General features: G+C 40.1%; 1 protein-coding gene across 19 annotated transcripts in view; it reads right to left on the minus strand.

The window, feature by feature from the left end:
- Positions 1–26,903, minus strand: part of MBNL1 (muscleblind like splicing regulator 1) — a 192,976-nt gene that overhangs the window by 103,341 nt on the left and 62,732 nt on the right. For 2 of the 19 annotated variants that reach the window (XM_054983412.1, XM_054983410.1), the window contains exon 1: positions 1,670–1,764. The exons of 9 other annotated variants lie outside the window; for them this stretch is intronic. In XM_054983412.1, the coding sequence (XP_054839387.1) occupies positions 1,670–1,723 (54 nt within the window). In that variant the 5' untranslated portion in view covers positions 1,724–1,764. Of the gene's footprint in view, positions 1–1,669; positions 1,765–26,903 lie in introns of those variants that run through there. 8 more of the 19 variants (XM_054983405.1, XM_054983402.1, XM_054983408.1 and 5 more) reach the window with 5 other exon arrangements.

A 26,903-nucleotide genomic window follows, 5' to 3' on the forward strand; every position in this document is an offset into this window, starting at 1 on the left:
TAATTGAAAATTAACTGTCATTAAGATGTACTTTTAATTTAAGCTAAAATGTGCTCTTGTCTACTCATTGCCGAAAACTCTAAAAAATGTGTTCCACGCGTTACTGACTTGATAGTTACAACAAGACATTAAAAATTAACTTTGGAGAAAATCACAGGCACTATCTTAGCCTTCTATTTCAGCTGGCTGAAGATTCACATAGATGTGCCACACCCAATGGTCATTTTCACCTGCCCAACTATTAAGGAGTAACTGTAGAATCATCTACAGAATTACTACATCAACGCCTTTAAACTCAGATAACTGCAGAGAATTGTAGCATAAGTCTGCACTCCAATACAACTTGCCAGTGACCGGTGTAATCTGGTCAGTGAGCATAAAAGAAATAATTGGTCATGGAAATAAATGGCTCAAATGAATGCATTCCGGCAGCTGGGCTTGCAAAATCATGCTAGAGTGCTGCAATGTCAACAGAAGACTGTAATATGATTCTAAGGCTTTTAAATGAAATAAGGCTACAAGGCAGCTCCCCCCTCCTCCGCTCCCCAATTTCTTCGAGAAAGAGTTGCAAGCCGTAGGGGCAGAGATTTCATTCCCTTTGGTATGAATGCAAATCCCTCCATCATTTCTCTTCACAGGCTTTAGAGGACTTCAGCAACAAGCAAAGTCTGTTTGATCAGATAGTCAACAAAAGAAATAAATGTGCACATGCAGGAAGATTTTATTGCTATCATATCGCCTTCAATTCTATTTAACTATTAGGTATTTTTGTGGGTGCAAGGACTTCTGCTTCTCAATTCACCCCTCCTTTCCCCTGAAGCAGCCCCCAAATGCATCTTGAATTCTTGTATCTGTGGGTACCGAGTCCCAGACATAGTCCCTCTCCAGGCTAAACTCTGGTGACTAAATGCACATACTAAGATTTTAAAAAGTACAACAGGAACATCAATTCATGGGAATCACTGTGGATCAGCGCAAGAAGATATTAACATAATCACTGCATTAGATCTGTACAAGGGCTCTCTTTCAACAAGGAAGATGCGGCACATGTGGAAGTGCTTGCCATAATGTCAGAGTGAGCCATAGGGTCATAGCTCCCTGCCTTGATTCTCAGGGAATCCAATGGAAATGACATTAATGGGTGGTGGGAGGTTGATGTATTCATGGAAGCAGTGAAAGGTAGTTCTGGCCCTATGTTACTAAATATGACGCATTGAGAAACAACATGGAGTCTCAGAATGAGGAGATGTTGTAAATGCCTCTTTGAGGAGAAAACGTATTGAAAATCTTCCAGAGCTAATTAAGAAAAATTGCAAATGCTTCCACTGGCCAGTACCAAAAGCTAATTTGTGCTTTAGCAGAACAAGTTTATTATTTTCATTTGTTATCGGTACTGGATATTTCCACAGAAATATCCAAGAAGGCTTACAAAAGAAAGAACCATGAACTAACCTTTATCCAAATCTGCCATTAAACCAAAAGTATTAAAACATCTATGCGTAAACATACAAAGATGTTGCTGAGGTTATTGTGTGTGACTTGAATTATACCTAGTAATGGATATGTAAAAGCCATTCTAGATCATTCAGCAGCACTTCTATCCCCTTCACCAATGACTTATTTAGATCCTATCAATCAGCAATATTCATTGGCCATCTTAATTCCTTACCTTTGACAGAGGCACCGTGCCTTGGTAAAAATCCAAACAAGCGCCGTAATTCATGTCTTGACTGTCTTCAGTGTAGCCAGCTGCAAAGGATGCCCAGTCAGCGGGTTCTCCTTGGCCAGCCAAAGGGGGAGGCAGCAATAGCAGCAGAGAGAGCAGACCCTGTATAGGAGGCTCCTTGCCTGATGCTAGCCAAAGCATTCTTGGTTGCTAAGCACACAGAAGCTATTTGTCTGTTTACAGATAACGAATTACAGCAACAACATGCCCTACTTATGAGTGCCTGTCTAAACCTTCTCCAGCAATTAGTCTTCTCTAGTCTTCTATTCTACAACAGTCCCCCCAAAGAAGAATGAGTGGCATGAAACATTAGGAACAAATCAGACTTTGGGATTGGGATTGTGTGTGTTTGACATCTAATTACAAGGAACCGGCTGAATGCTAACTTATGCAAAATCCTATGTATTTAATGATGCTCATATATTTATAAATGCTAACCATTTGTGTTAAAATATTTCATTGTGATGAAATCAGTAAAATTTGAATAGACTGGTGTCCAAATATTATGTAATTATATGTTTTATGAATCCTATATTTATGTTAGAAGTTATATTTTCTGCATAATACTTGAAATTTCATTTAACAAACTGTTTATAAATGACATGTTACATAAATGAACCTAGGGGATCGATCCTCAACTTCACACACTCCCTTCTTCCTTCATCTTCTCTTCATAACCAATCAGATAACAAGGGCCCATTTGTGCAGCAAAGAAACTAAAGGTCAGATTGTTCAAAGCACTGGCAGAATACAAACTCTTTAGCAAACTCTTAAGAAGGGCTGTGACTCTGGGTCAAACCACACAAGACAAAATACACTTGAATTACACTCAAATACACTCGAATTACAACACTTGTAATTCGAGTGTATTTTATCTCGTGTGGTGAGACCCTCAGTGATGGAACCAGTTTGGTGTAGTGCTTAAGAGTGGCAGGACTCTAATCTGGAGAACTGGGTTCCCCATTCCTCCGCTTGAAGCCAGCTGGGTGACCTTGAGTAAGTCACAGTTTGTCAGAGCTCGCTCACCTCACAAGGTTATTGTTATTATTGTTATTGTTTTTAAATCAAACCTCTGCTTTGCATGCAGAATGTCCCAGGCTCAATCCCTAGCATCCCCAGTTAAAAGGATCAGATGGCAGGTGATGTGGAAGACCTCTCCCTAAGATCATGGAGCAGGCAATACTGACCTTGACAGACAGATGGTCTCACTCAATTATAAGGCAGCTCCATGTGTTCAATAGCCAGTGGCAAGCCTTCCCACAACATTTTGCTCAATTTTTTGTCAGCAGCAGGACACAGCTGAGTACTATGAACTTTTGTTAGCTCTTCCGTTAGGTAAAACACCCTAGGATAAGGCGTAATTGTCATTACATCTGAATGATGCCAGTTAACAGTCTCAGTAGTACTTACAGCGTAATCCTAAACAGAGTAACTGTTAGTGCTTGTAATTAGATAGCAGTCAGCTTCAAAATAGCACTCACTGAACATTTTGACCAACCATGCTAAATATGTTAACCTGGTTAGCCAGATATAAACAAGTCAAAGGGCAGTGAACACAATCTTGTAATATATACATAGGACAGGGTGCTTTTAAAACCTATGTTATTTTTAAGCCCTGGGAAGGTCTGCTTAAGTCATAAGTATCAAAGCAGGGCCATGAGTCATTTATGCATGGTCATGCTTAGTACACCAAAATAACTTGTTTACTCTTATGTTATACTATATCCTGGTAGAACAGCTAAATGGAGATGGTTAACTAACATTTACTTGGGAGGAAATGCATCTTAATGAAGAAATGGAGCACCTGTTGATACCAATTATCCAATGTATTAAGAAGAAATACACATTGTTAGGCTGCAACTACAAATGGAAAGTCAATCTTATAGCCTGACACAGACATCACTTGAACTCAAACATGTTAAAAATATATTACAGATGCCAGGTTAGAAGTGGCAGACAAATGGTACTTATACTACTGGATGCCCTATTAGCCAGCAGTCACGCAGCCAGTCTTACGATGTTTTAAAGAAAATATCCTGCTTGGGGCCATGTCTTTTGAAGAGGGAAAAAGCATGTTTAAAATGATTAAATAAATGTTAATTAATATATGGTTCATACCTTTTTTTTTTAAGCAGCAGAGGTCTAATCGCACATTCATCTCAATCCAAAGAGGGAACTACAGTGCATGGAGAGGCTTCTCTGTGTAGACTGTCCCCACCACGTGTGTAAGAGTTCAGCAGGGAGGCAGCCCTGAGTTTAACAGCACATGTCATTCTGGCCCCAAACTGGAAATCTGACAGCTCTGTGCTTACTTTCATCTTCTGCTTCTGCTTCTTTTTTAATCCATACATCCATCTTCAAAAATTCACTAATAGTATTATATCATGCTGGCTCCTCCTGTGTAAATTAGGAAGCAGCTGAAGAAACAGTGAAGGAACACTCTCTCAAATCTCCTACCTTTCCATTGTTATCCTGACTTATGGATTAATGGTACATCTGCAACGACTCTGAAAATGAATCAGATTTCTTTATAACCAGTCTAGTCAAAATGAAAGCCTTAACATTAGCAAAAGTTAGTGGTAGTGCAGAGGTAACACTAACGTTACATTTTGCAGCTGGCTCCGTTTCCCCCCGGCTGCAGTTGTATTGCGCACTTGGCCCACCCACCTCACCCTGTTTTAGTGCAGGAGTAGCTGGCTGCTGTTTCAAGAGCCAGGTAGGAATTTTTTCCCCTTTTCCCTGATTGGCTGTTGGGAAGGGGGGGGGTACCTTGCTCTAATGGCAGTGTTTTGAGGTTATTAGTTGGGTGGTGCTGTTTGGTTAGGTCACTGGCAGGAGAGTTTTGGGAATAGGGTGCGGGCTGGCGAGCACCCAGTGGCGCTTCCCCATGGGTGGGGAACAGGGTCTGCCATCAGTGTGGTATGCTTGTGTCGGCTACCATAGCACAGGCAGACGCCTGCTGGGATCCCCAGGGATAAGGACTTCTCTCACGGTGTACGGCTGGGGTGTTAGGTGCTTTATGGGGGGATCCCTTGCCTGGCTGGCCGGGTTGCAGCCATTCTAGAGATGGCCCACACCCGGGGCTTTGGGGCTTGCCCAGGCAGGTCAAGGCGGAGGTCTGGAGTTAACCCCGTGGCTTGACCTGTACTGCTTAGTTGGCCCTTGCCGTGATTTATGTTTAATGGTCATGTTAATAAATGGCCCTTTAGTTCCAAGCCTGTATCTGTCTCTTCATTCCAGCTGGGGTTGCAAATGAAAGCATGAGTTGTAGGGAATAAGTGTTAACTTACAGCTACATCTGGCCTCAGTGCTGTAAGTATTAATGGTTTTGCTTCATATGCTTCCATGTTTTAAAAGCCCCCAATGTAGGTTTCACACTTCAGCTATGATACTGCCACTCCATACCAATAATAGTCACTTATTCATGTTTAGAGCTCATGTTCTTGCCCTATTAAGATGAGAGAATGCAATGAGGACATTGTCCAGACAGGTTTTCAACCATTCTGATTTTTATACTTGGGTGTCCCGCTGGAGCACTTTGACACAATACACAAATAGAAAAAGTATATAAAATGTTGTGAAAATGATATATATAAGGCATTAACTTCCAAAGTTTAATAATCTCTACAGGAGACTGGATGTTTGAGTTTTCCTCAATACTTCTTTGGCAGACTGAATTTATAGGGAAAAAATGGTTTCAGCTGAGAACACAGAGAAATTACTTCAGCTAAATCACACATGGGTGGACATACAAAGCCTGCTACTAATAAAAATTAACTGGCGAAAGGAGTTTGCAGAAATACAAAAGAGAAAGAGCAGGGAAACTCTGAAGGAAGCCGCTGGCAAACAAATACAACTCCACATGAAAAGAATATTGAGGGGAAAACTGACAGAGTGGAATAACAGGAAGCTTAGTCAGTTGTAGAAGAAACAAAAAATAATTGTGTGTTTTTGTGAGACAGAAGTAGGAAGGGAGACCACTATGCTTTAAATAAGAATGAACAAGTGGATGGCTGTGAACTTAAAAACAGATATGAACTCAATGGGATGATAAGCAAGTTCAGCCAAAAGGGATTTCTGGCTAGCTTCTGATATGAAATGTCATAATCTAAAGGGCATGGTTGGTCTACATAAGAAAACAAATTGGAGGAAGTGTGTTTTTGAGGACTGAATGCTATCTGGCAAATAAATAGGCTGAACTTACCTGCTGGGTTGTACAAAATAAAAGCCAACCTAGCCTAACGTTTAAAAAAATCTTAAATAAAACAAAATATCAAGGAAACCCCAACAAATGTTGAAAGGATGTTCTGAAACAAGTCAAAAGCTTGATAACTAAATAACTAAAGCCTAATAACTACAGTTTCTATTTGTTCGAATTTGTGGGGGAAACAATTAAAGAAGAACTGGAACAGAGAAATAATGAAATACAATTTCTAAATGGATGTCAAGTTCATTTCTTACCATTGCCACTGGTTGCTGTATATCAAAAAGGATATTTCAGAGATAAAAAAAGTACAGAAGGGGGCAATCAAGAAAATTAAGGAGTTGGATCCCCTTTCCTAGGAGGAATGGATGAAAAGTCCAGAACTTTTAAGTTCTGAAACAGTCAGATAACAGAGACAGGGGTGGGGGAAGAATAAAAGAGATTCAGATAGTATGGTTGGGACACAGAAAGTGGATAGAGAAAACTTTTTTCCCCCTCTCCCATAATAGCACAGTAAGATTGTCAGTTGCCTGGAGGGGGAAAAATGTCCTGTGCCTTTAATATTTATTTAAAATATTCTCCCAAGCATCCCAGCAACCAAAGATTCCAACAATGTAAAAAACAATATAAAGCAGTTTAATAAAACAAAGAGCAAACATTAAAACAATGCATTAAAAACAGTAACCAAAGAAAAACCTCACATTCAGAGGCAGCCAAACTCTGAATACCAGCACTTGGAGACAACGTTAGGGGAAGGCCTTAGTCTCTATGCCCTATTTGTTAGCTCTCCAGTGTAACTGGTTGGCCACGGTGTGAAACAGGATGATGTACTTGATGGATCATTGATTGTACCCTGCAGAGCTCTTCCTATGTACTATTGAGGAGAAATTTAAATGTACAGTGTGAATTGAATTCCTAGGACACTCATGGAAGCGGATGTCTTCCACTCTTCCTTATGCTGTGAGGTTGGGGGAATCATGGAGGAGATGCTATAGGACGTAAGAAAAGATAACGAAAAGCAGGAATTGAGCTACACTGCTCTCACCCCCCCACACACACACACACTTTCACTTTATACTAGTATTAAAGGTTCTGCTGCTAGAAAAGGTGAGTAAAGGTGATTTCTCCTAGTTCTTCTTCCTCTTTATAGCTCTCTCTGTCTGATCAGATTTTGTCTATGAATCTACCCCAAATCCCAACAATGGTATCTGGGAAGTTTAGAAGGGACTCCATGAAAAAAGTGAGAAAGATCCATGTCCATGTGTAGGACCTGGGAGATTCCATTTGCCATGGAAACCCACTGCATGACCTTGGCCTGGTGATTTTTTCTCTCTCAGTCTAATATACCTCACAGGATTGGTATTGTAAGGATAAAATGGAGGAGGGGGGGGGGAAATATTATGACCTGTTCTCGGTCCTCATTGGGAAGAAAAGCAGGATATGGCAATGTTGACAGAAGATGGAAATCTTGTCAGTTTATCTACTTTGTCCCATAAAGTTTGAAAAAGTACCTGTATCTGGGAAAGGAAACTTTGACTCTCAAAAGCTTATACAATTAAAAATCTTGTTGGTCTCTTGTTGGCCGCTGGGCTCAAATCCTGCTATTCACTAGGAGGAGAGACTAAAGATTATCCTTCCAATCATAGCCCTTCACATCACATTTATTCCCACCCTGGAGGTCCTTTGACCTTAATAAGCAGCTGGGGAGGGTACAAGATACTGCAATGGGATAGTTAAGGAGGAAAAGCCCATTTCTACATGTAATGTCCTATTAAATTCAATAATTAGAAAAAGGCGAAGACTGAGTCAGATTTCAGTGATGCCCTTAAAAGAAGACTGTGCTTAAAAAAAAAAAAAGAACACTTCGAAAAAGGCAACAGGAAAAGAATGTGATTCAAGATGAGCTAATATATTAAAATATGTAGCCTTTTTTGGTAAAAGGGACAGTCAGAAATATTTAATGAATATCAATACTCATGAAGTTAAAAATCTCCAAAAATATTCAAAAGCATTTAAAAATTAATGTAAAGCATATAATTAATTATTATAAATTATTAATAATTAACAATTGATTAATTAATTAACTTACTGATGTTGATAAAATAGCTATTGAAGTTTGTTGGGAAGAGTATGATGTTTTCATACAAGCTTGCAAAGATTAAATGAATCACATTTGCTGCTACTGCAGTATCTGTCAGGGGGTAATAATGTCCAGTAACACTGATGTAGTCCTACGAAAGCCTTTGGGCTACACAAGTGTAAATCTCTGCTTAATACTACCATGAAGGTTTCTCAAACTAAGGAAAATATTAGTAGAAAAGGTGTCTGGGAAAACCGGCATGGAGTGACTGGAGATCAGTGTTACCAGCCAGACTACCAGGCAGGAAAAAAAGATCAAATATTTTCCGCAGAACTGAAAACAATAGATAACACTTAAAGTGACCATGTAAAGGCAATTAATATAAGAGATTCAGTGACATATATTTATACTACTAAAGTGCAAGGTGCATGAAATATATCAGGAGGTAATTCAATGTACAATTCACATCCAACAATAATTATACAATTAAACCTAAAGACAGATCATGTATAAGAGGAGTATACTTCTACTACTCAAAAGAAAGTAAAGCTGGAGAATCCACAAAGGTTCCTCAATTCTAATATTCCTTCCACAGACAGTCCTTTTCGCTTCTCTACGTGCAGATGTAACATTGCAACTCCTAGATGGAAGACAGCAGAAGGACCGTCCAGCTGAAGAGGAGGGGTCTGCGGCTACTGAGAAATGCTCAACAGAGGGCTAGCTGCTGTCCTGTTTCGGCAATCTTTCTCAAGAGTGATCAGGAACAGCAAGCATCTCCGTCTCCAGTTAGTCAGTTGGCAACTTTTTGCAATGAATGGCCATAATAGGCTTCCCAGATACAAGCAAGAGGTCCTCTTGTTACATCTACAAGTAGAGAAGCAAAAAGGACTATCTGTGAAAGGAATGAGGAACCTTTGTGGACTCTCTAGCCTCTCTTTCTTTTTTTTCAAAGTCAGGAATGATTCCTAACCTCATCTTGCTGCTTATTCCCTGCTTATTCCGTGCTGGCTTTGGAAAAAAAATAGGAAAGTAATAAGTGCATACCCAGGATGAAGGAAGCCAATGGAAAAATAGCCTTGGGTTGCTTCACCAAAAAAAATGGCAGAAAAGGAGTTCAGAGAGCTGAACTGGGCGGGAGTGGTTAATTCCACACAGACCAATTGTCTATAAATCTTCCAACTCTTTCTTTCAATTATTTTCCTCAATAGCACAGTTCTATAAATTGTTTGGTACAATGTATATTAGGTGTAGCAAGTGGGAGTGGCTTCCTGGTGCGAGTGGAAGATATCCTACTCCCAGCTTCTGCGTCCCACTGCCTCTTACCTGGCCAAGTGGGGAGAGGGAATGTGTGGGAAATGGGCCTGGGAACTCTGGAGCACACTACCACATGCTCCACATCCTTCATTGTCATGCCAAGTATGACATCATAAAGGGAATGTCGTGCTGGGAATGACAACGATGAAGAGTTCAGACATGCACACCCCTCAAAACACCCCTTTCCCCCATTTTGGAGCCTTGCAACCCTAATGTATATCCAGTATGGTGTGCTGATGAGAAAGCTGGATATCCAGTATGGTGTGCTAATGAGAAAGCTGGACTAGACCCAGGGGAAATCAGGTTCCTGTTTGCCACAAGACTCTCTTGGTAACTTTGGGAAAGCCCTTCTCATTCACAAAATGCATAAAGGAAAACATAACCCAATTGTTACTAAATGTGCTTGCTGAAGAACCCTCTGTCCACAAAAACTGATCAAGAAAAGATGAAAGAATGATATGAATGGCTCTATATTCATTTTCCCATCCAAAATATCTCTTCCATGGCATAAGGCACAGTCAGCAAAAAGAGGGGCTTTCCGATCACCATAAAAAGTTCTAGATAGGAAACATTCAATTAGACTTATAATGTTAGCCCCTAAAGATACAGCCTTCAGTCCAAGAGACTATTAACCATCAGCACGATGTTTAGTTCAGAACAAAAGTTAACATCCTAGCTAGAAAGAAAATTCAGAATGACTTCACTTGTTGGAATAAATGCAATGGCATGATAAGTATATAGCATGGTTTGGTTGAAAACATAAACATTTTTTCATTATCAACTTGTAACTCATGAGCCATTGATGTAGACAGCATCAGCTCCCATGCAATTACAATTACTGGTCTAAATTCAATAGCAGCAGCCAAGTCACATCTGAAAATTGGCTACAGTGCCTATGCACTCATTCTCAGCCAGTGCTCACATTATTGGCTGTGCCTATTGGCGTTTTCATTATAATGACTTCACACAAAAGACTGACAGAATATCTGGTAAAGAGGATTTACAAAGCATGTCAAAGATCCAATTGGTGACTGTGAATCAAACCTTCTCGCTTCTCAATGCTGCTAAAGCAAAGTGCAGCTAAGAAACACAATAACTCCATCTTTTGAAACAATTTAGCAGACGCCTAACAAAAAAAAGATTAATCTGTATTTAAAACTCTGAAACCGCTCCTGAGCATATCACAAGGGGTGAAGCACATTTTCTCTCCTCTGCATGGAGAACATCATGTAAAAAGGCTGATACATGCAATGCATGATGATTAATTACTTGATAACATAGTGTTGCCTCTCACTTTGATTGAGCCACAGCAATTTTCCTGTGAAAACAGGCCATTACTAATCTCACTACCAGAAAGAATTATCATGTGACCTTGTATCCTCTCAACTACAGTATTTTGAATGGAGTCCGTTTGTCTATTTAACCATCACATATAAAACTGGACAATATTCAATTGCAGTAAGGTCAACAGATGTAAATTATGGGTTTACCAGAACTAACAATAGTTAAACCCAGCCAACAATAGTGCAAACTAGAGATGGGCACGAAATGGGGAAAAAATGAACCCTGAATTTTGTGGTTTGTCACGTTCCATGAAACACCAAACACGAATTTTCATGAAATTGTCCAGTCATGAAACGATTTGTTAGGTTTGTGATTTGTCAGATTCATCAGATCCTCCAAGTTTGGTGAAGATTGCAATACACTGACTGGGAGTGTGAGGCCTCAGCAGAGGAACCCAGAAATAAAAAGAAATAAAGAAAATAGAAGTAAAAAAAAAAGGAGGCCTCAGTCAAGCTAGGCTCTGCTAAGTTCTGCTCTCACATAGAGCAGAACAGGAGCTCTCTGGTTGGCAGACAGACCCGCCTAACAGGGTTTGGAGGGATGAGATTGGTGTTCCCATGGCTACAGAAAGCCCATCTCCCCCCTGCTCGTTGCTGTCATAGAACAGAATGGGAGCTCTCAGGTTAGCATGGAGAGCTGCCTATCAAGGTTATGTGGGCTAAGATTGGGGTTTCCACGGCAACAAAAGGTCTGCAGACATTCCAGGCATATGTTGCCTAGGGAATCAATGGATCAGCACCAGCCTGTCTGGCATCATGAACTATTCATGAATCAAACAAATTGGCCCCAAAAGTTGTGAATTTCATGCAAAAAACAGCCCCACAAAACGTGTTTTTGTGATACATGAATCGGCCCAATTCGTTACGAAATTTGATTTGTGTTTCAATTCGTGCCCACCTCTAGTGCAAACTCCATCATTAAGCCATGTTGAGGCTACAGTGGCAAGACTCTAATCTAGAGAAGCGAGTTTGATTTCCCACTCCTCCCCTTGAAGCCAGCTGGGTGACCTTGGGTCAGTTACAGCTCTTCCAGAGCTCTCTCAGCCCCACCCACCTCACAGGGTCATTGTCATGAGGATAATAATAACATACTTTGTAGACAGCTTTGAGTAGGCATCAAGTTGTCCTGAAGGGCAGTATATAAATAGAACATAATTATTATGTTGTTATTATTTCAGGCTTTGAATACATCAGGATAACTAACACGGTATGGTGACTAATATGGGTCCACAATAATCTCAGGTTCTGCTGTGCCCTCCATTTGCTGAATTGTATTATATTTTTCTTGCATTGACTGAAGAAATATTATTTTAATTCCTCTTGTTTTCTAGATGCTTGTGGAATTGGTACAAAAGTGATCCATCCTGAGTCTTGTTATTGATGGGCTCGCTGTCAGCATTTCAACTGAGTAAATAGGAATGTTCTAGTTCATGCACCCACTATCATTCTGAAAGTGACGGTTAGGCTAGGGGATATGCAGAAGTTTGTCTTTGAAGTCACACTGGATTTCAGAGCTGCTCAGAACAACGAAAAGGTTTCAAAGAGTTCATGCCTAGAGTTACACTGGGCCTCAGTTTTAAATGCCTTTGAAGTCCATGGTGACATCACCTATAACCCTTTCCTTTTCTCCTTGGGGCAGGAAGAGAACCCTTGTATATAAGGTAATTCATGTGGCTACTACATCGTGTCAGATAGAAGAGACCATGGTCATATACCACATGCAGTCCTCCACAATGTTCGATGCCCATTTTACTCTGTGCGCTGCAGTGAAAATTAGTGAATTGCATTACGCTACCAATCAATCAATCGATTGACCCACAAGCTTTTTAACTTCCTATCCAAGTTAGAACTGCTTTCAACACTACACGCTTTCAAGGCCTTATCGACCATTTGTAGATCAATATTTCACAAAGACAGCCATACATTACGGGTATATGATCTGTCCAATCAAACTGTTATCTATGAGTAAGAATGTTTTTCAGCTTCATTTAAAAGGGCTGGAACTTCTTATCACATAAAGCTGAAAGCTAATATAGTAGTAACTTGGAAAAATGCAGTAGGCTAAGGTGAACAATTAAAATAAAGCTAATACAAAATCTTAAGGTCACAATAACACATTTATAAATCTAGAGTAGCCACCCTGAAGTTAACAATACTACTTTAAACCATGTGGCCAACTCCATCCTACCTAAAATAGTTTAAAATGTCAAAATACATTAGATTAGCTGAGATACTGCTGTACTCTGAGAAAGATGAAAACCCAATTGGAACCCCCTTAAATGACATATACTATCTTTTATAGGGGAAGTTTGAAAGGGATGGAGCTTCTCTGTGTATGGGAATAAATAATTGCATTGTTAGTAAGAAAACTGTTTTTCTGCAAATATCATGTTTGCAACATTTTCTTCAGTGGTCAGCCAGAGAACAAAGAATGTTATGTAAAGCTGTAATATGCAAAGCTTCCTTGAAAGACGCATCCTTATACAGAAAGACATACGCATGAAATTTGGTTAAGTGAAGCTCTATTTCAAAGCTCTCAGAGCCTCTTGAGGAGAAGCTGAGAGAGATTTATAGTGGGGTAGTCATGATCATGAGACTGGATGATGCCAAATCACCAGTCCAATCATTTGTAAATAAGAATTTTAATAACTTAAACAATTATCTCGGCCATAAGAAAATAAGATGACTACTGCAAGATCAAACCAAGACTCCATCTAGCTGGGAATCATGTTTTCCACTATGCCTTGAAGAATGGAGTAGAACATGAATACTCTTGCAGGGACTTTGATTAATTTGGCCTCTTTCCAGACACAGAAAGGTCCTGAATCCTGTGCAACCCTTCCTGTGAAAATGTACCTTTCTCCATATTATGAAATAAAGATGTTATATAACACACTCACATTCTATAGCTATAGAGACATATAAAGTCCAGCATCTCAAGGCAGGTAACACCAACACTTTTTTTTTAAAAGGCCTTGAAAAATAAACACTTTATGATCTATAAAAGGGCATTTCATCAACACAGGGTGACTTTGCTAAAATGGTATCCTCAATGGCAATGGAATGCATTTCTACTTGCCAGTTTGAATGTGTGCTTTGGTATTTCCAGTTTAAAAATATACCTGAAAAAGGCCTTATTAGTATCTTCCAGGTATATTCAAGAATCCAGATATGAGATTCTTGGATATGCCAGTATTCCAATCCTGATTATTCCTGGAAATATTTGGGATTAACCAGGGCCAGCATTTAAAAAGTTGCAGCACCTTGTTTTCCTTACTTTGAAAGGTTTCCTGGGCAAAAAAAAGGGAGGGGGGGAAGCAACTCTCACAGGTAAATGGCATTGCACCTTCGGGGGAGATCAACTGTCAGCCCAATTACAGTGATTCTCTCGTAGTCCAAAGAAACTCTGACCTGTCAGCAGGCAGCTTCAAGGCAAGATTTTGTGGAGAACAGCTTGGCTTCTCTGGTGTCTTACTTCTGCTGCAAGGTTGATGCCACTGGGGTTCTCTGATTCTATTGGGCTCTGTTGGTTCTTTTTGCATTGGGAAGCTTTTAGTCAGTGGCTGCTCATGTGTTTGGCTAAGACTTCTTTGCTCTGAAGAAAACATTGGATTTTTTCACCCACAGGAAACAATGGGAAGTAGCTGTAGCACCTTGTTCAGGCACCCACTGAACTGGAACCCATGACCCAATCTACTTGGAACTTGGGAAGTATTTAGTGACCAGACAGCAGTTACTCCATGGCAATTTTGGTACTTTGCATCAAAACAAACTCGACCCTCCAGAAAGATTCTCCCATAGGGAACAATGGACCTAGTTAATTTCAAAATCCCCTCCCTTACAAAAAACCTAGATTCTAATATCCAATCAGTATGGGAGGACTCAAATATAAGGGAATGCCAATATTTAAGGCCTTCCAGATACCTGAACCTGAAAAATACTGGGGGGGGGAGGGTTACTGCACACTTCTACTTGCTAGTATGATAGCCAAATATTCCTAAATTCTCTAACCCTAGAGGCACAACTGCACAAGAATTTTTGACCAAATTAACAGTTCTCATCAGATTAAAAGCACCCTTGTCTATTACCAATATAAATCCATCAGTGAGTACATGGGGAAAGGCATTTCAATTGCACTATTATAGCAACTGCTGAGAACCTAGTGCCAGCACAAGAGAACAAGATGTACCCCTGCAGAGGGCTTGGGAGCTTAGAACCCAGTCCTATAAGTGATTGTATTCTAGGTGGCTCCTTTTACGGGGCTGTACTATGCAGGAGAGTATAAATTTGATATGCTACCAAATTCCATTTTGACACAGAATCTGGTAACAGACTTGTATATCAGCACAAGATAAATAAGGGCTTCCTATAATTCAGTGCAGTTCAGCTGCTAGAAGGCTTTTTAATGCTGCACATGGACAGTCCATAAGGTATCCACGTGCCTGCTGGTGGCAAGCAAACTCCCAGAAGTTTGCCCCTCTGGGAAGCAAGCCACCTAGTAATCGTCCATCACTGGCAGTCGAACGAGGGCACAAACCTTCAAGTCACATCATTGTGTGGAAAGCGAGAGCACGTACACCAAAAAATACAGCATTTGAGGCCAATTATTAAGAAATCAACCCTTGCGCAAAGCGCACGTGTGCTCCTGCCCCCCCCTTCCAGAAGTAACTGCACCTTCCCGCTCTCCTGTTGTGATCTATGATGAAATATTTCAGGAAGTAAGAACCATAGTGTTCAATTATGCTCATTACTGAAACAAGGCATCCAGAACCCAGAACCTTCCAGACCGTGACAGAATTCAGATGAAAAGTCTAGTTTTGCCAACCCATTTGCTAAACAGGCTTAAACAGTTCTAGAGTAAAGTATGGTCCATTGAATGACAATGAGAAGAGAGAAATACTTGAAAAGAAATCTCTGCATCTCAATTCAATATACTTGAATCAGACCCACATACACGTTTGTACTCTGCAAAGCTGTTCTCTTTCTAGGTGTAGTGTTCATGTCAGGAGTTGTATGTTTCGTTGTATTTTCACTCCTGTCTCTTTTTACAGAATGCTATTTAAGGTAGTATTTGGGGAAAGTGCACTGAGACTGGAACTCCTGTAATGAGCTAATAGCATGATGGGATAGAAGAAAAAGACACCACAACCTATTAGTATCACTTGGCTTCACATTTTGCTGAAGCATTATCAATACTTAAGGACAAATGTGACAAGTTTCATTCCTAATGGTGCACCTCGATTAACCAAGATGGATAAAAAGCTAGATAGACTATTCTCCAGTCAATATTAGTAATTATGTGCTGCTGTCATCTATGAGATGTGTTAAAAATACTACTGTGGCAATAAATATTATCCATAAGATTTTTTTACTAATTCCACAAGCCACTTATAATTTGATATTTATATATTTACTTTACCAGAAGGAACAACAGGGCCAAAGTTAATTATTTTTAAGTCTCACTGATTTCAAAAGGAAAACAAAACACGTGCTTTTAAATGCCCTCCATCTGAAATCACTGGCTTTAAGTGGTTTCTCCCATTAGTTGTTTGATGTTCCATTTATAGGGACATAAGAGCTAAATAATTGGCCTTGATATTAGGTCAAGCCAAATTTTGGTCTACCTGCACAAAGATGAGTATTTACTTGCTGGCTGAATCTGCAATAAATGTAGCCTCATCTTATTTGCAGCATCTAAAATATCGAGGGTGTTGTTTAATCTCATGGAAAATGTTTGTTTTGTTTTCACTAGTTACAACTTAGTTTTAAACAAACTTTAAGCCAATCAGCAGTTAACTGGATCGTGCCCAATATTTATTGCAAGTTGATAGTTAAGCCCAATGACAGCATGTCTGAAAATGAGAGACAATTACAATTGTTAATACTCGGCTGTAGTGAACGTTTTCTACAATTCAGAAGCATATTGCCACAGCCAGTTCTTAACCTGGTACTGTTCTAGTCTGTATGCAGTAATGAAGTCATACTAGCCAACTGGGAGCCTCCCTCTGGCTGAACCAGTAGAAGCTCACTAAAAACACCTCTCAACTGCAAGTTAATCTTTCTCTCTTTCTCCTTTTAAATATCCTGGCTCAGGCTAAGTATAAGGATTCAGAAAGAACATAAGGCCCTTTAAGGTATATTTATGGTATAAATATGCCCAGTTTGGAACGGGAAAAAATGGGTGGAGAGGGGATTGAAGCCCTAGAACTATTCACGCTTGATTAGTTCCAGAACCGAAGAAGTCATAACCTATAGAGTAACAGGTACTTTGGATTTATTATTTTCTTTTCCTCCAAATTTTTAAAATAACTGTATAACACATAGGCACAAGAACATAATTTCTGAAAAAGAAATCCTGAAATACTATTATTTTCATAGATTTACAAGAAGATATTTCACCACCACTTGTGAAGTTGAGAAATAAACCTTTCCCTTATGTTGAAATAAAATGTGGCTTTCCAGACGGAGTCCTGGGATTATTACGATCTCCGAACTTTGTTTCCAATACAGCCAAGAGATGTTGAAACTGAAGTTGCAGCAGAGAGTCAAAGTGTTAACGATCACTTTAAAAAGATGGCAATAGCTTTACACAAGTATCCATTTTATTCTGAAACCTTTGATACAAGCAAAGAATTTGTTTAGGGACCCTACATTCATAGCACTTTGAAATAGCAAAGAAACAAGAGCAAAGTAGGAATTTTTAATTAAAAATGCTAGTAAGTAAAAATGTCACTGTTACACTTACAAAAGCTAGCTCACTCTTACAACCATCCATTCTTAGGTTTAAAGAGTGAAAAAGTATTATTTGCTCACTATCTACTGAATATGTCTAACAAGGAAGTGTCCCAATTATGTCCAATATAGGAAGGATATACAAATGAGTACTGCAGAGAACATTTATCTAAACTTCAGTCGACCTGTCCTCTGGGACATAATATGTCTCATAACCGTATCAACAGTATCAACAACAAAATAATAAATACAACAATACTGTAATGTTTAGCATGTAAATAGGTGTATGTCAATTTGGGGGTTTTGAATATTGGTTACTCTGAGTTTAAATGCAGGCTTCTGAAGTAAGGAGAGGTGCTGGATGGGTGAACAGAGTGCTGTGAGTGGGTGGTAGCTGTATCTTGGGGGCAGAGTGAATTGCAGTTTTTAGTCAGAGTGCTGCAAAAAAGTATTCATTCCATCAAGTTCAGTGAATTTGTGTAGAGTGCTGAGAAATTCTAAGGGCCAAGCTACAAGTGACAAATGACACTTGAACAGCAAGTGTATTTCTCCCTGTTCACTTGCCCTCCACTTGCGCTCCACTCGATCCACTTGCCATTCAAGTGTCATTCGTCACTTGTAGCTTGGCCCTAAGAGCCAAGCTACAAGTGATGCCTAACACAGGTTGGACACTTGTCAGCTTCCCTCAAATTTGGATGGGAAATGTAGGCATCCTGGTCTTGCAGCTGTAATGAAGAGCCAAGCTGTAAAACCAGGACGCCTACATTTCCCATCAAAACTTGAGGGAAGCTCCCCGAAATTTGAACTATGGATTTACTCTGCGACATACTGGATGTGCCTGTACATGCTTCTCCCGATGCTGTTGTAATTAGCTTGCTTAACACTGTATTAAAATCCTGTTGATTATGTATAATATTTGCACACTTGATTATTGCCGACTATTAGTGTTTTGATGTTTATGTATTGTTGTATCTGAACATTGTTACGTATGATACCACCTTTTTTCTACGCATTTATTGTTGATCTTGTTACTTGTTATACTTTCAATAAAAACTTTAAAAAAAAAAAACTTGAGGGAAGCTGACAAGAGTCCAACCTGTGTCAGGCGTCACTTGTAGCTTGGCTCTAAGTCAGGCAAATTGTGTGAGAGTCTGGGTCCATATGTGTATATCTCAGAGAGATGTTATTCTATTTAGGTTAGGCGAACTGTGTGGGAAAGCCTAAGTGAATCTATGTCTGTGTGGATGAAAGGAATGCTTATTGTGTTAGTGAAGATCTGTGTAGGTCGGTGAATAAACTTTTAAGAATATATAACTATTTTTGAAACTACCAAGTTTATGAACCTGTTCTGAATCCAATATGCTTATCAAGACTTTGCAGCCATCACGTTTATGAACTTTTAAATAAATTCTATTTCTGGCTAAGCAAAATGCCTGATTCATCTGAAATATAGGATCCCTTTTAGCTCACAACCACCCTAATGCACTGACCGTTCTGTCTAACTACCATCTATAACTAAGCCTTCATATAATGCAGAACAAACTGAAGAGAACTAATGCAAAAGTGTTTGGTGGCAGAGAAAACCTTCTGAAAATACTGAGGAAGTCAGAGAGGCAGTAATATCATAGGTCACACGCAAGGACAAATGCCACAGGTGGTGTTAGTGGTTAGATCCTGTTGATAGGATGAAAGGTCCATGTGTGCATGTTTCTTCAGGTGCATGGTGGAGATCTGATATTTTTTTTTATTCTGTTATTTTTAAGGTAATTTTCAGGGGTGAGGAACTGCCTTCAAGAGTATTCTGGACTGTTTACATGCAGTTTTAGGGAGCAAAACCTACATTTCTCAGACTTAATGGCACTACTAGATTGTTCCAACCATCAGATTTCATAAAGCCATGACCACTGAGCCAATGCTTTTAATGGAGCCAAGCAAGAGCTTGGCATATATTCATTATCATTTATCCCGTTTATCTTTCTTCAATGCAATAGGAAAAATGCCCCGCAATGCCCTGGAGAAATCAGTATGATTCACAGCTGCACAAAAATAGCTTGATAGAATGTGGTGACAGCCATTGGGAACAGTGATTTAGAAGAAACCCTCCTGTGGCTGCCATAATTTTTGGACCAACACTGACGCACCATACAAAACATTATTCTTAATAGTAACAGACCAGTCTTTGTGCATTCCATGATACCTCTAGGTCTGCAGATTTGTATGCAAATTAAACTTTTAAGGACATGGGTTTCTAGTGTTAAACTTCTCAAGATTTGTATTGATTTATTTTAAACTGAGAATGTTGTATATAACTGCATTAAATAACGCAACGAATGCCCCTTGCTATACAAAGAAGCACAGATAAACACAGCACAGTTATAAGCACAGATACAAATCATAGTGCTATAGTGCATTAAGCAGTTTTCAATTAGAGGGAATTCTGTAGTTGCAAAACAGCTATAAAGAGCAGACCTCTATTCATTCTTACAAAGCATACAGGATGGAGGAACAAAGACACTTCTGAACATGAATTGCTCTCTCTTAATAGAGGAAGATTAAGCATAACAAAACTGACTAAATATGGGAAGCCATTCTAAGACATGAAACACAATGCTGGTTGTACACAGAAATACTTGGCACACACTACAATCCAATGTAGCACATAAACTTTAGTGCAAAACTCTCTGGTGCAAAACTGTTCAGCCTCAGCTCCACCAAAACCAACAGTGGGATATAAATATTACTATAAATAAATAAAGTACATTTGCAATATGGGGATAATAATTAGGGTTGCCTCCCAACTAAGAACGTTTTAGTAGTTTAACAGAGCAATCCCAAAAGCACTTTCCCGGGAGCGAGCTCTGTTGAACAGACTGGAGGGGAATAGACTGGAGTATACCTGCTTAAGAGTGTTCTCCAATAGCCTCAATTTTAATTGTTTTCTTGATCACTTAAATTTGAACAGGGTGGGGGAAAGCATTTTTAGACCACATAGCCCAGGCAAGCCTGATCTCATCAGATCTCAGAAGCTATACAGGGCTGGCCTTGGTTAGTAATTGGGTAGAAGGCCTGCAAGGGTCCTGACATAGAAGCAGGCAATGGCAAACCACCTCTGTTAGTCTCTTGCATTAAAAACCCTAGCAGGGATCATCATAAGGCAACTGCAACTTGACAGCACTTTATGCACGCGCGCACACACACACACGTAGAAGATGCATTTGTTTCATCCTGCATGACAGACAAGGACAAATACCTCTTCTAAGATGATGCCTGCCACCCACAGTTTTGTAAATACTAATATTAACAAAAATTAGCCTTTTAAAAAAATCTAATATTCAATTAATATGTGCTATTAATATTATATAGACAATAAAGCTTGAACAATTTTCTGGGAAACTCTCTGGCTTATGGAATTTAAGTCAAGGCTCTTCACCAGCCATATGGAGGCCTATGGTGGGGGAAGTACTGTGGGTTGCTCTTGGAAGCTCACTTATGCAATGTCTGTGGCAGAGCAAGTAAAGTTTCCTTGATGTCATCTCAGCATCTCTGCTGCTGCCCCATGCAGAGCGGTGCTTCCTTTGCACAGGTAATGTGAGGGTTGCCAGCGAGTGGCAAGCGGCCAGGGATGCTGTGAGACTGGCTGTTACTTCTGCTACATTGGCTCTTGTTTCTGCTGACATTACTGTGCTTCTGACTTTGCTGCAGAGGAAGGATAGGATCCTGACTATGTCATGATAAATAACCCTGGCACAGTAGGTGCTAGCACAATAACAACATAGTAACATTTGATTTATATACTGCCCTTCAGGACAATTTAACATCCATTCAGACTGGTTTACAAAGTATGTTATAATTATCCCCACAACAATCACCCTGTGAGGTGGGGTGGGGCTGAGAGAGCTCCTAGAAGCTGTGACTGGCCCAAGGTCACCCAGCTGCCTCTGGTTCTCCAGAGTAGATTCCTGCCACTCTTAAACACTACACCAAACTGACTCTCTTGGGACCAATTAGACCATAAGACTGGCCTGCTGGAAAATGTATATGGAATGCTTCCATTACTTAAGAAAATCACTATATTTAAGTGTACTAAAGGCCAAATTAAAAGACTGCTGAGAGGTTGTATTTAAAAGTAGCTTCCATGAGATCCATATTAGATCTGAGAAGCTAAGAATTAATCCTTTCTTCCAGCATGATTTTCCTGATCTGTTTCCTTGCCCCTCCATCAAAACTGGAGTTTATACAGAACACACAAAGCTGCCTTATACTAAGTCAGACCGTTGATCTATCAAGCTCAGGACTGTCTACTCTGACTAGCAGCAGCTCTCTTTCCAGGATCTCAGGCTGGGATTTTTCACTTCACCCACCACTACCAGATCTTTTTAACTGGAGATGCTAGGAGGGACTGACCTGGGTACCTTCTGTATGCAAATACTCTACCATGAAGCCATGGCCCCTTCCCCCTCATAGTTTACAACTACATTTTCCTCTCTGGGGAACAATTTAAAAAGGAATCCAAACACAGTTATATTCTTCCAAACCCTTTGATTTCAATGGGCTTGGAAGTTTGAACCGTTTAGGGATGTTGCTGTAATCTAATCTGGATTTAAAATGTCCAGAGATGCAATCATGATCTTGGCCCTCAGTTTTATAAAAATTATCATCCCCATCAGTATATTGTAGCTTATTACTAGATATGGGCACGAACGGGGGGAAAAAAAACCCAAACAAGCTGTTCATTGTTCATTGCCATCCACGAACAACAAACAGTAACAAACATGACCCTGTTCACAAACATGTTCGTTGTTCGTGGCCCTTTAAAGATCCCTTTAAACTATCAGGTGGCAGGGGGGATTCGTCCCTGCCGTCTGCCAGGTGATAGTTTAAAGGGACCTTTCCTGCCACTTGCAAGAGACGGGGCCCTTTAAACACCCCACAAACTGACCTTCCCAATGTCCAATACCCACCAAACTTTCAGGGGACATAGTCTTCACTGTCCTCCAAAGACCCTCCACGTTTCAGAGAGATTGCACCCCGGAAAAGGCATGATCCATGCCCACCCCTTTACTGTCATTTTCTCTTCACAGTGGCAAAAACCGGACTGCCTTTTGGAAGGCAGCTACTTTGAGGGGTTACAAACTGACCTTCCCAATGTCCAATACACACCAAATTTGCAGGGGACATAGTCCTCACTGTCCTCCGAAGACCCCACAAGTTTCAGAGAGATTGCACCCCAGGAAAGGCATGTTGCACGGGTCTCCCCTATTGTTGTCATTTTCTCTTCACAGTGGCAAAAACTGGACTCTCTGCTGGAAGTACTTTGAAGGGTTAAAGCCAGAAGGAAAGCCAGAAGGAGTTCAGGGAGAGTTCAGTCCCTGTCGTTGCCAGGGGAACTGACTGAAAGGCCCCAGACTGTCTGGCTTGATGAATGGCTGATTAAGGCAACGAATGAGGCTTGCAACAACCACTTGTTTGTTTAGAATGGAGCCTCCTCACGAATGGCTTGCTCACGAACAGATGAACAGGCTGTTCATGGGTTTTTGCTGTTCATAATGCTATTCGTGCCCGTGTCTACTTATTACTTACCAGTTATAACTAGAAAAATTACTTTAGAAAAATGGTTGTTGTGGGTTTTCCGGGCTGTATTGCCGTGGTCTTGGCATTGTAGTTCCTGACGTTTCGCCAGCAGCTGTGGCTGGCATCTTCAGAGGTGTAGCACCAAAAGACAGAGATCTCTCAGTGTCACAGTGTGGAAAAGATGTTGGCAGGTCATTTGTATCTACTCAGGAGGGTAGATACCTGCCAACATCTTTTCCACACTGTGACACTGAGAGATCTCTGTCTTTTGGTGCTACACCTCTGAAGATGCCAGCCACAGCTGCTGGCAAAACGTCAGGAACTACAATGCCAAGACCACGGCAATACAGCCCGGAAAACCCACAACAACCATCGTTCTCCGGCCGTGAAAGCCTTCGACAATACTTTAGAAAACCTTGTACTATGCATTATCAGAATTCTTGCCCAAGCTTAGCCAGTAAGGTTGCCAGGTCCCCTGGAGCCCAAACCAGAGAATGGAGGGAGTTGTGGGGGACATGCATCAAAAGTACTTACCAAGAGCACTTCCTTGTCACACCGGGAATGGCATCATTCCCATCCCAACAAGGAATTGAAGATCCCCCCACCACACAGGTCAGTCAATAAAAATCACCCCCCAGCTCTAGATTGGGAGCCAATTTTTATCAATTAAGTCCCGTGTAAGGGCCCTCACTTCCTTGTTGCACTGGGAATGACATCATTCCCAACACAGCAAGGAAGTGCTCTGCAGCACACTCCTGACTCATTCCCCAAGCCTTTTCTTTAGCCAACCAGGTGAGTGGGGGTGGAGGTGGAGGTGGGAGCAGGGGATCCCCCACCCCACTGGGGGACTGGGTTCCCTATTAGCCAGACTTGGATATATATAAGCCTTGGAAACTCAAAGGAAGGTGGTCCCTTACTTTTCATACTGCACAGGTCAAATTCTAATGTTTCTTAATGTGGTATGTTTCTTTTTGAAATTGTTAATAAACAGCTACAGAAATCAGAAAATGAGGTTAAGTGGTTTGGCTGTGAATCAGCACTCTACTGGTTCAAATCCCACTACTGCCATGAGCTCAGTAGGTGGCCTTGGGTAAGCCACTCCTCTCAGCCCCAGCTCCCCAGCTGTATTGTGGGGATAATAACACCAACTTGTTCACTGCTCTAAGTGAGGCACTGATCTGTCTAGAAGAGCGGTATATAAGCACAGTTATTATTATTGTTGTTGTTATATAAATGAGAAATCAAACATAATAAAAGGAGAGGGAAATCAAGAATTCCTGACTACACAAACACAAAACCAAAAAGATATATATACTGAATTCCAAGGAATTATTGGATTCATTTATGAAGAGAAACTACTTTCTAAAAATTGCTTGACTGTATATGATCTTTTCTGAATAAGAGTGAAAGAACATGTTGTGTGTGTGTGTTTTAATACATTCTAAGAAGTGGTGCATAAGTGTGTGTTAGGATCTTTTTAAAAATCCTTGGAGAAAAACTTATATTGTCAAAGAAAAAATTTAATTTCTTACAGATGTCTGGAACAACCCTTTTCTATTCACAGAACATGTGAGACAGATTAGCAGGTTGATGGAGCTCACACATGGAAAAATCTAGATACAATTAACCTGCTATCTTGATCGGGAATATTCAAATAAAGGAAGTATCAGCATAGTAAAAGTGTACCATTCAAAAAAAGAACTAATTTCCTATTTATCGTGTAATTTTCATTTCTCCTAATGTAGCATAATGATCTCCTCTTAAATCAATTTGGTCCTATACAACATAGCAAAGCTCTCAAAAAGAAATGCAACAAACTTTTAGTTCTGTCTGTATCTGCCTCTGCATTGCGATTTGCAAGCTACTATGTCAGTGACCTCTATTCTGCTCTGAATGCCTCTGACAGAAAGCGGGAAAGACGACTGCATTCAGCCTACAGCTCTGGCTTTCTGCCATACACCCAGAATAATTTTGTTGAGGAAAAAAAATCATACAACATTATATGCCAAGGCTTTCTAAGGTATACTGTTCAGCTATTTCTTCTACAGAATTTCCTTTTACTGACACTTCAGCCACCATTCCAAGGATACCTATTTGATGTAAGCCAAAAAGTGCTGGTTTTACTTCAACGTTGCTACTGCTGAATTTAGACATTCTGAAAATTCTAGTACCTAGGAAAGAGATAATGTGACACTGAAAATATACAGATCTGTCAACAAGTGAAGATGTGCTTTATGAACTCTACATTTTGAGGCTGCAGTTTAGAAGAAGCCTTGGTGGGTCAGGTCAAGGGGTCCACCTGTATTTTGTCTGCAATATCAACCATGGCTGGGAATCATAATCAAAATATAAGAAATATTCTAGCTCTATACCTGAAAATTCATACGAACATTGCCTACATTGACCCTGGCCATCTGTATGTCTACTCTGGGCAAAGATCCTTCCTAATCACGCTACTTGAGAGCCCAACTATACGTTACAGTGGCCATGAGGCCAACCCATGGCAGCCAATGCCAGTTTAGAGGAGAATTTAACTGTTTAAAAATTGCAATGAGGGCTCGCAAAGGCACAGCAATCTTATCCCCACCACCACTTTTCAAGTGCCAACACAACCCCCCCCCCCAACTAATTCAGTACTTGAAAAGTACTAGGGAGCAAGATCACATGGAGCAGCAGCCCTCACAGCAATTTTTAGAAAGTGGATTTCTCCTCTAAAATGTCACTGGCAACCACAGGTTGGACCCATGGCCACCATACTGTATGGTTTGGCCTTGAGATCCGTTTTCCTGGAAATGCCAGTGACAAAACTTGGGACCATCTACCTGCAAAGCCAGTGCTCTGCTGTTGCACTAAGCCACACATTAGGGTATTTTTATAAAGTTAATAGGACTATGTTATGATGCAATGGTTTAAGAAGATGATTTAATAAAGGGAACAGGACTGAGGGCTACGTTTTTGTACAGCACATATTATCAGTTTGCCGTATGGATTATCTTACTCTTATTACATTGTTATCTACATATGTAATTCTACCCTTCAGTATGGTTGACCTATCAAGTCTAATACTTACACTTTGTTTTCAGATTTCCGTACTCCTAGTCCTATTACTTTGCTTATCTATTGACTGTGCTGATTTACATTGGGAAATCCACCTTGAGACTCAATGAGAAAGGAAGACTATAAATAACTTAAATAAATAAAATAAAAATTGCCTTAGGGATCTCACTTCAACATTTGCAGTAAGCAAGACTACCACCTTTCTTTCCCACTGAGCTACTAGGTACTTTCTAAAAATTCATTCAGCTATTATAACTAATAACCTTCTCCCAAACTGTACTCCCTCTAATCCTTTCAGATCACGTAGCAATGATCAGTTTATTATGGTACACAACATAGATTGGTAGAGAGATGAGGGATGCCGGCATTCAATCCCCTTGATACATTGTCAGCCGGTTAACAGAACGGATTAAACGTTCAGAGAAGGGAACTTGCATCTTTGCAAGGAGCTCTTGATTTGCAGCCAGAAGAAGAAACAACAGAAAAGAAAATGAAATATTCTTCTTCCACAATCTCACCCCCATGAATTAATGACTGAAATTTATAGAAAGTAATGTGTAGAGCGGGTACCCATTAAGCCTTATATAGTCCATTGTTTGTTGGGTATTATACATCTAGGCTGAATGGTATTCCACACAGTAGACAAAAGTTAATTCCATTCTGATCAATCCAGGACAGTTTAAAATAAAAATGAAAATACTACAGTTCCACTTAACATTTAGTGCTATTCTGGCCTTCTTTAATTAACAACAACAACAACTGCACTTATATACTACTCTTCTAGACAGATCAGTGCCCCACTCAGAGTGGTGAACAAAGTCAGTGTTACAATTACCACTGGTTCTAGGGATTCATGTTAGGTGTTTTGTGTAAAAG

This window comes from Eublepharis macularius, chromosome 6 (assembly GCF_028583425.1).
Source record: "Eublepharis macularius isolate TG4126 chromosome 6, MPM_Emac_v1.0, whole genome shotgun sequence".
In the NCBI taxonomy this organism is placed as follows: domain Eukaryota; kingdom Metazoa; phylum Chordata; class Lepidosauria; order Squamata; family Eublepharidae; genus Eublepharis; species Eublepharis macularius.